The sequence below is a fragment of the Penaeus japonicus genome, unplaced genomic scaffold (assembly GCF_977035675.1).
Source record: "Penaeus japonicus unplaced genomic scaffold, GWHDUDI00000001_assembly GWHDUDI00000020, whole genome shotgun sequence".
Lineage (NCBI taxonomy): Eukaryota > Metazoa > Arthropoda > Malacostraca > Decapoda > Penaeidae > Penaeus > Penaeus japonicus.
The window spans coordinates 1,384,441-1,394,440 of record NW_028234422.1 but is presented as its reverse complement, the minus strand read 5'-3'; the positions used below and the strand labels follow the sequence as shown (position 1 = coordinate 1,394,440).

General features: G+C 45.4%; 2 protein-coding genes across 2 annotated transcripts in view; both read left to right on the top strand.

Moving 5' to 3' along the window:
- The window catches only part of LOC122249707 (uncharacterized protein CG3556), a gene marked incomplete in the record, with an annotated part of 70,526 nt that extends 60,734 nt beyond the window's left edge, over window positions 1-9,792 (top strand). The window contains 5 exon segments of the mRNA XM_086547927.1: window positions 1,033-1,243; window positions 2,145-2,233; window positions 3,626-3,756; window positions 5,620-5,774; window positions 7,275-9,792. Coding sequence (XP_086404053.1) covers window positions 1,033-1,243; window positions 2,145-2,233; window positions 3,626-3,756; window positions 5,620-5,774; window positions 7,275-7,336 — 648 coding nt within the window.
- On the top strand, window positions 2,965-3,594 carry LOC147469598 (uncharacterized). The gene is made up of 2 exons (XM_086548483.1): window positions 2,965-2,993; window positions 3,129-3,594. Exons 1-2 carry the CDS (start codon window positions 2,965-2,967, stop codon window positions 3,592-3,594), a joined length of 495 nt encoding a protein of 164 aa, XP_086404609.1.
- Window positions 9,793-10,000: the final 208 nt, after the last annotated feature.

Here is a 10,000-nt window from a genome sequence, read left to right as displayed (position 1 = left end):
TGATTGTGATAATGAAGCCAGTAATGATAATGACGGTGATATTGAGGCCAGTAATGATAATGATGATAATGAGGCCAGTAATGATAATGATGGTGATAATGAGGCCAGTAATGAGAATGAGAATGTTGCTGCTGATGATAATGATGATACTAATGATAATGCTAATACTGATGTTACTGATGATAGTAATAGTGATGATAAGGATAACCATAACGATGATTATTTTCATTATTATAATTATCCTTATCATGATGATAATGATGATAATGAGGACACTGTTGTTATTGATAATGATCATAATTACAGAGACAATAACGATGATAATAATGAGGAAGCGAGAGAGAGAGAGAGAGAGAGAGAGAGAGAGAGAGAAAGAGAGAGAGAGAGAGAGAGAGAGAGAGGGAGAGGGAGAGGGAGAGAGAGAGAAAGAGAGAGAGAGAGAGAGAGAGAGAGAGAGAGAGAGAGAGAGAGAGAGAGAGAGAGAGTTTGTGTGTGTGCATTTGTGTATGTGTGTGTCTTTGTCTGGACGTTTATGAATTTAAAGATATTATCACACACGCTCACTGTTTACCAGCGTGTGTAGTATGCATAACATATCCACAGCATCCACGTATATCAAGATAATACACATCTACGCCCACATGCCACACCCCTCCCCCACCACCACGTCCCGCAACCCCACCCCCCCTCAACCCCACCCACCCTCACCTCGCTTAGCCACGCCCCTTCACCCCCATACCCGCAGCCATGCCCTATTCCCCCTCTCCCCCCCACCTCACCCTCATCCCTGCCCACTCATCTCAACTAGCCACGCCCCTTCACCCGCCTCCCCCACCTCACCCAGCCTCTCCCCCCTCCCTCCTCTCCCCCCACCCACCCAAAGCTACCCCCCCCTCCCTCCTCTCCCCCCACCCACCCAAAGCTACCCCCCCCTCTCCTCTCTCATCCCCTATCACCCACAGCTACCCTCCCCTCCCTCCCCTATCAGCCACAGCCACGCCCCCTCACCCCGCCTCCCTCTCCCTCCCGCAGGCCATGATGGCGAGCCAGCTGGCGGGCTCCTGGAACGCCACCCGCGCGCAGGAGTACATCATGTCCCACCAGCGCCCCGACGGCTCCTTCGGCGGACTCTTCGACACCAACGCCGTCCTGCCGCTGCTCGGGGGGCGCACCCTGCTCGACGTGGCCATCCGACGCTGCCCGAGGGTCGAGGAGGACACCGTCGATCAGGAGGATGCTCCGGGTGAGGAGGAGGAGGGGGGGAGGAGGAGGGGTAAGGGAGGGGGTGGGAGGTAAAGGGAGGGGAGGGGAGGAGAGGGGGAGGGGGTGGGAGGTAAAGGGAGGGAGGTAAAGGGAGGGGAGGGGGGAAGGAGAGGGGGGTAGTTGATGTAATAGAGTGTGGGGGAGGTAAGGGAGGGAGGTAGGAGGTAGAGGGAGGGGAGGAGTAGGGGGATGGGGGAGGGAGAGGGAGGGGGTAGGAGAGGTAATAGAGAGTGGGGGAGGTAAGGGAGGGGAGGAAGGGAGGTGAGGGAGGGTAGGAGAGGAGGGAAAGCGAGGGAGGGTGAGGAAAGGGAGAGAGGAGGAGGGAAAGAAGGGAGGGGGAGGGGTAAGGAGTAGGAATATTTGTAGGACTTGGCATAAGGAGGAGGAGGGGGAGAAGGAGGTGATGTTGAGGAAATAGAAGAAGAGGAGGATGTTAATGAGGATGGTGGTGTAGGAGGAGAAAGGGGAGGAGGAGAAGGAGGAGGAGGAGGAATAGAAGGAGGAGAAGGATGTTTTAGAGTAAAAGGAGGAAAAGGAAGACAATAATAATGATAATGATAATGATAATAATAATGATAATAATGATGATAATGATAATAACAATAATGATAACTATAACAATGATGATAATGATAATAACAATAATGATAATTATAACAATGATGATAATGATGATAACAGTGACGATGATGAAAACAACAAGAAAGATAAAGACAATGATATATGGTAAAAGTGAAACAATGTATTGACAGTTTTGCTTCATGAGGCGCTATCCATCTCCCCGTTTCAGAATTCTCACGAGCCTTTTGGAGCAGCGACAGAAGCTAATTTTAATTTTAATCCTAATCATAATCTGATTTATTTTCCCTTCGGACTTTCAGTGGATGACTTCGACGCCCCCGACGGAGTGCCGCCCGTGCCCACCGAGAACCCCGATCTGCCCACGCCCACGCCCGCAGCGGAGGTCATGGTAAGTTGCAGAGGGACAGTGTCAACGAACGGGAAATATGTACGTTATGCAGGGGTATTTGATTAAGAATGCATTTGTGGGTATGTATATATCTACAAACGCACACACACACACACACACACACACACACACACACACACACACACACACGCACACACACACACACGCACACACACACACACACACACACACACACACACACACACACACACACACACACACACACACACACACACACACACACACACACACACACACACATATATATATATATATATATATATATATATATATATATATATATATATATATATATATATGTATGTATGTATGTATGTATGTATGTATGTATGTATACACACACACACACATACACATACACACATACACACATGAATCTTATAAAAAATAATATTTGAGTAAAAGAAAATGAATGAGGTTAAGTAAAACCGAAACACTACGAAGAACTTCTTCCTTATCTTACCGAACCCCATAAATAAGAACTCTTTCCGCCAAGAAGAACAGGAACATATCTTTCATCACAATGAATAAAATTGATGTTTGAGAACTTTCCTTTTGCCTTAATAATTCCCCGATGAAAAGCTTCTTAAAAACATACTTACCTTATCTCTTACCTTTTTCCCTACAGTACTATAAAAACTTAGGAACAAACCTTAATCTTTTCTCTTGTATAACAATAAAAAAACATAATTCTTACATTTTAAGACAATATGAATAGCCTCTTTAGAGCATACTTAGGGCATACAACTTAAGAACAAAGTTATTTTTTATTTCTTACCTTGTATAATAATTTTAAAAAAACTTGCCTCATTCTTACCTATTGACTCAAATCCTTTTAACAACATATATCTGATCCACATACGTGAATAATAAGGACCTCACCTGACCTATGTTACCCTCATCCGAGACTAAAAAGGGGCCTTATTCTTAACACACTTCCCTCATATCCGTACCAGACCTCCCCCTCATATCCATACCAGACCTCCCCCTCATATCCATACCAGACCTCCCCCTCATATCCATACCAGACCTCCCCCTCATATCCGTACCAGACGTCCCCCTCATGTCCTTACCAGACCTCCCCCTCATATCCATACCAGACATCCCCCTCATATCCATACCAGACCTCCCCCTCATATCCATACCAGACCTCCCCCTCATATCCATACCAGACCTCCCCCTCATATCCATACCAGACCTCCCCCTCATATCCATACCAGACCTCCCCCTCATATCCGTACCAGACCTCCCCCTCATATCCATACCAGACCTCCCCCTCATATCCGTACCAGACGTCCCCCACATATCCGTACCAGACGTCCCTCACACCCTGCACATGACTAAGCCCATCTCCCTTGCCCTTCTGCGCAGGCCAACATCACGTACATCCTCTGGAAGGGCAACAACGCCACCGAAAACTTCAACCTCACCTTCAGCGTGCCTGTCAACACCTCCTTCCTGACAGTCATGAAGATGGCAGCCGAGCAAGATGAGCGCTTTGTGTGAGTTATGAGGAGGAGCCACGGGAGAGGGGGGGAGAGGGGTGTGGAGGGGGAGAGGGAGGGAAGGGGAGGGGTGGGAGGAGAGGGAGAAGAGGGGAAGGGGAGGGGGAAGGGGAGGGGGAATTGGAAGGGGAGAGAGAGAGAGAACATGGTGGAGAGGGGGAGGAGAGGAGAGGGGAGGAGGGGGAGGGGGAGGAGAGGGGGAAAAGAGGGATATGAGGTAAGTGGGGGAGACGGAGAGGAAGGTAAGGGAGAAAGAGGGAGGGGAGGAGAGGGAGATGGGGAGAGAAAGGGGAGGGAAAAGAGGGGAGGGGAAGGGGAGGGATTAGGGGAAGAGAGGAGAAAGGGGGAGAGGAGGGAGGTTGAGGGTGTGGAAGTAGGAGGACATGAAGATGAAAGAGCGTAGGATAGAAGAGGTGGAAAGAGGAAGGAGGGAAGGGAAGGAGGAGGGTGTGGAGGGAGGAAGGGTGATGAAAGGAGGGTAGGAGGAAGGGGGAGGATGAAAGGAAGAACAGATGACGTAAGACACAAAATGGGAAGGAGAGAAAGGTATATAGATATATAAACTCATTGACAAGAGAGGGAGAGAGTGATATATATATATATATATATATATATATATATATATATATATATATATATAGAGAGAGAGAGAGAGAGACAGAGAGAGAGAGAGAGAGAGAGAGAGAGAGAGAGAGAGAGAGAGAGAGAGAGAGAGAGAGAGAGAGAGAGAGAGAGAGAGAGAGAGAAATAGATAGATAGATAGAGAGATAGATAGATAGAGATAGATAGATGGATAGAGAGATAGAGATAGATAGAGAGGGAGAGAGAGAGAGGGCGAGAGAAAGAGAGAGAGAGAGAGAGAGAGAGAGAGAGAGAGAGAGAGAGAGAGAGAGAGAGAGAGAGAAATAGATAGATAGATAGATAGAGAGATAGAGATAGATAGAGAGATAGATAGATAGAGAGAGAGATAGAGAGAGAGAGAGAGAGAGAGAGAGAGAGAGAGAGAGAGAGAGAGAGAGAGAGAGAGAGAGAGAGAGAGAGAGAGAGAGAGAGAGAGAGAAGAGAAGAGAGAATGATTAGACAAGGAAAAATCTTTCCCCCAGAGCGGCTGTCCGTGCGAGAGACAGCACACTGGAGGGAGGGCTGGGTGTGTGCGTGTGGCAGGCCCTTTGTACAGGCCAGAAAGGAGAGAAGCTAAGCAGGGTATTTTCCCCTGTTTCTCCTCCATCCACCTTCTTGCTGGAGTTGGCAAGGAGGGTCTTTTTTCTGGGAGGGAAGGGGGAGGGGGAGGGGATGGGGAGAGGAGGGGGGAGGGACGTAATTTGTCTCCTCCCATCCAGAAACCTGCAGAGCCTCGAGTGATAAGACATGGCGATGGCGATAGGTATTTTCGTTTTGTTGTGTGTGTGTGTGTGGATTTGTTTATTTGGGCGGATGTTTGTTGGGTTTGGGTCTGTTTGTTTGTGTGTGTGTTTGTTTGTATTTGTGTGTGTGCACCTAGAGAGAAAGAGAGAGAGAGAGAGAGAGAGAGAGAGAGAGAGAGAGAGAGAGAGAGAGAGAGAGAGAGAGAGAGAGAGAGAGAGAGAGAGAAAGAGAGAGAAAGAGAGAGAGAGAGAGAAGGAAAAACGAAGAGAAAGAGAGGGAGAGAAAGAGAGAGAGAGACAGAGAGAGAAAGGAAGAGATAAAGAAAGAGAGAGAGAGAGAGAGAGAGAGAGAGAGAGAGAGAGAGAGAGAGAGAGAGAGAAGGAAAGAGAGAGAGAGAAAGAGAAAGAGAGAGAGAGAAAGTCGGTGAGCAAGCAGAAAGAAAAAGTTCCTTTATCAGCCACCCCTACCTGACCCCTTGTACCATCCCTCCTGCAGGTTCTCGGCGTCCCACTGGGGTAACGGCTTCTACATCCACACGCTGTCGGGGGCGAAGGAGCAGAAATTGGGCTACTGGTTCTGGCTGCTCTACCGCCTCCCGGAGCCCCCTGTCCCTGGCACCAAGCCGGACAACAAGTACGTCGTTGGCACAGGTGAGTCGCGTCTCATTTCCGGTCTGGCAGCGAACGGACGAGCTGTGTTCCATAAGCTGTTTTTTTTTTCTTTCTTTCTTTCTTTCTTTCTTTCTTTTTTTCGGAGGGTATTCCATTTACTTATTTACTGTGTTTTGCTTTATATTAAATTTATCATGAAGTAAAAGTAAAGATAAAGCAATAAGAATAATAAAGTGAAATGAAGCTTAGATAAAAAAAATATATATAATAATAATAATAATATAAAAAATATAAAAAAATCAGTTTCAATACTGGTCATGAACTCTTTTTTCATACCTGCCCAGAAACCACGCCCCTTTTCCCCAACTAAGAAGCTGATTGGTTGATGTACATGTGTTCGCATCCCTATCCCTTTAATCAAGCTAGATGAGTTTATAGTTTATGATCGGAGCTGTACTGCATCATAATGTTAAAAATGGAAAACATGTTAAAATACATAGTTTTAAAGCTGTATGTACCACGATAGAAAGGTTGTTATGGAAAGTGAATTTAAAAGACATGTTCGAGTTATGCATAATCTGGATCTCGAATGCAGTTTATTACTCTTTTTCTTTTTCTTTCTTTTTGTAAATATAGACAAAACAGAACAAATAAGTCCACTCATAGAGTACAAGAGGCAGCAAACTACAGCTTGCATTAGCTAAATATATCCCACTTTATTATGCAACGAATGATTCTCTGGATAGACCGTGTGCAGAGGGGAAGGCGTGTGTCAATCATTAATTCGCGGTTTTCATAAACAATACTGTTTACAAAGGCATTTATTTGTTACAAACAGTGCATATTTTCGTAAACGGCACCAGAAGAATCTAGGAATGGTCTGAGTTGGTTTCAGTAATTAGTCACTCCTTGAGAGGGGCTGTGTGTGTGTTGCTTTGGCGTTGTTATTATGATTATCATTGTTATTATTATTGTTCTCATTATTATCATTATTATTATCACCCTTATTATCATCATTATTATCGTTATTATTATTGTTATCATTATTATCATCATTATCATTATTACTATTATTATTATTATCATTATTATTATTATCATCATTATTATTATTATCATCATTTTCATTATTATCATTATCATTATTATTATCATCATCATCATTATTATCATTTTCATCATCATTATTGTTATCAATATCATTATTATGATCGTTCTTATGATCAACACTATTATCATTATCATCATTGTTATTATCATTACCATTGTTATCATCGCTATCATCACTATTGTTATTGTTATCATTACTGCTATCATTATTACATAATTATAATTCTTAATATTATTATGATTATTTATCATTATTATCACTATTATTATTATTGTCATTATTGTTATTATCACTATTAGTATTGTTATTATCATCATCATTATTATCATCAGTATCCTTATCATTGTTGTTACTGTTGTTATTAGAATTATTATTATCATTATCATCACAGCGGCATCACTAAGTGACGTTTCCTCGTTCCCTTCCAGGCGTCCAAGAGACTCTGGTGCGGGACAAAGACATCTTCCTCTTCTGGTTCCACCAAATCTAGTCGTCCCCACCGCTCCTCCTCTTCTTCCTCCTCCTTTTCCTCCTCCTCCTCCTCCTCTCCTCCTCTTCCTCCACCACTCACCCCCCCTCACCAGCCATCACCCCCTCCCTCCCTCCCTCCCTTCCCTTCCCCTCGACCCCCCCGGAACCGCGCTGTGCCCCTTCTCCTCCCTCTCACCTTGCCTGAGGGAGGCGACGGAGGGGGGAGGGGGGGGCCTCACCTATCCCAGCGGGACTCTCGGGGGCCCTCGACGCGCTGCCCTCAGGCCCCGCTCTCGCCGAAGAAGTCTCGGGAGAACGATTCCAAACAAGTCCTTTGACGAGAGCTGCAAGGATCTTACTTAGCGGGAAGGACTCGTACACGCAACATGACAGATGACAAATATAAATACGAGGTGCATACATGAGTGATGGATGATACACACACGCACACACGGTGATACGCGAACACGAGATTCATACCAACACATGAATACGGAATACAGACCAATGTATGAGGACGGGATACATACCAATGCGATCAGTCCATGCTGCCAAGACACAGACACCTACGCTCCTACGTCGCCCCCCCCCCCCAACACACACACACAAACACACACACACACACACACATGCTCACGAAGACCCAAGCCCACGAACCAGCCTCCCGGAGCTCTTCGCGAAGAGCCCGACTGAGCGTGGCTTGTCCTCTCATCTTCCATAGGCCTAGTGAATTTTGCTGAGGCTTCCTGCTGGTGTACAGAGCTTCATGTTGCAGAAAGATGAAGATGATTGTGCTTGTGTACCCTGCCGCCGTGGCTCAAGTGCCTGCAGAGTGTGATTGTTGTTGTATAATGTCTTTCCATATTTATTTTTCTTTCTTTCTCTCCATATCAGAAATGTGTGTGGTTGCGTGTGTGTTTATCTGTGTGTTTGCTTGTGTGTGTGTGTGTGTGTGTGTGTGTGTTTCTGTTTTTGTGGATGAGTGTATGTTTGTGTCAAGCGGGCGTGAACATACATAGCTATTTTTGTGCGTGTGTGTCTGTGTATATGTACGTATATGTGTATCTATGTGCGTAAATGAGTCTGGCGACTGTGGGCGTCGTATGAGTTAGCATATAGAGGCGTTTACATGTTTCATACATGTGAGTGATGAGATTTAAGTAAATTCACTTGCTTCCAGTCTTATCTTTAATCACAATTGTTCCATATGTGGTGAGTTTTGTGCACCTGGTTTGGCCTTACCTCAGAAGCTGCGAGTTATAATTGCGTAGCTCAACTACACAGATCTGCAGAGTAATATATAAAACACAGTCTGCTCTCTATCTACCTATCTATCCATTTATTGATCTTTCTATCCATCTCTATCTATCTGTCTATATATATCTATATGTTTATCCTTCTGTCCATATCTGCCTTATCTCCCGCTCCCTTCTCAATCTCTCTCTCTCTCTCTCTCTCTCTCTCTCTATCTATCTATCTATCTATCTATCAATCTATCTATCTATCTAGCTATCTAGCTATCAATCTATCTATCTATCTATCTATCTCTTTCTCTCTCTCCTTCTTATTCCTCTCTCTTTCTCTATCTGTCACTCTCCTTCGCTTACACACATTTCCTCAGATGTTACGCCCTGGCCTGTTCACACTAGATGTCTCCCTCTCACTTTCCGACGGCAACAAAGCATCGATAAGTTTCCTTCACCTCCAGCTGCTGAACAACACACCGAACCCCCTCCTCTCTCTCCCTCTCTCCCTCCTCTCTCCCCCTCTCTCCCTTCAGTCCCCCCCCCCCCAGCCACCCTTCCTCCTACCTCCTCCCCCCCCCCCCCCCTCCTTCCTCCTATCGTTGAGTCTCTTCCAGTGAAGATCACAGGAAGTCCATCTGTCTTGCGGCTCGGCTCCGACCTGCCTCGACGACGGGCAGAGACGACAGACCAAACCTTGGCTGGCGAGGACCTCCTTCCTCTCTTCCTCCTCCTCCTGCTCCTTCTTCTTCTTCTTCTTCTTCTTCTTCTCGTCCTCCTTCGCCGCCGCAGCCAAGTCCTTTTCTTTCAGCAGCAGCAGCTTCGTGTTCTAGATCAGACGAACTTCCTTCCCCATGTTGTGTCATACTTGCCAAATATAACCGACTTAGATCTGAAGTATTTGCTTAGGAATGGCTAGAAGTGATGCAGTGCCCCCTCGTTGATACAGTTAAGCTACTCTTTTACGATATGTCATCCTCCAGTGGCTATGTGTCCTTGTGTATGAAGTGGTTGAGAGGTTATAGGGCCCCGCGAAGCTATGCAGGACGCATGTAGACTTCGCGATGTTATTTCCTTCTTTTTTTTCCCTTTTTCTTTCAAGTTTCTTTTTTAAATCTCTGGATACGATACAGCTTTGGCGTCGGGCTGCCTCCCTCCCAAGCTTATCCGAATGACTCAAAAAAAAAAAAAAAATGATCACTGAGCTTATTGAGACATTCGAAACATGCAGTGAGAATGCACGTTGCTACTGTTCTCTTCCCTGACAAATGATGATATACTGATATCTATTCTTCATATAATCAGTTGTTATAGTAATACTCATCATGTTTAAGTAGTTTGTTTATCAAAGTGTGAGGGCAGAACGTTGCTCCGTATGCTCGTTACGTGTCAATATAGAATTAACGCTAGAATCAAACATTATTTAGGCGAGTTTACCC

Coding starts and splice junctions, on each gene's coding strand:
- LOC147469598 (XM_086548483.1), top strand. CDS start 2,965: ATGAATAGCCTCTTTAGAGCATACTTAGG. Junction 2,994..3,128: donor CTCTTTAGAGCATACTTAGG/GCATACAACTTA, acceptor GTGAATAATAAG/GACCTCACCTGACCTATGTT.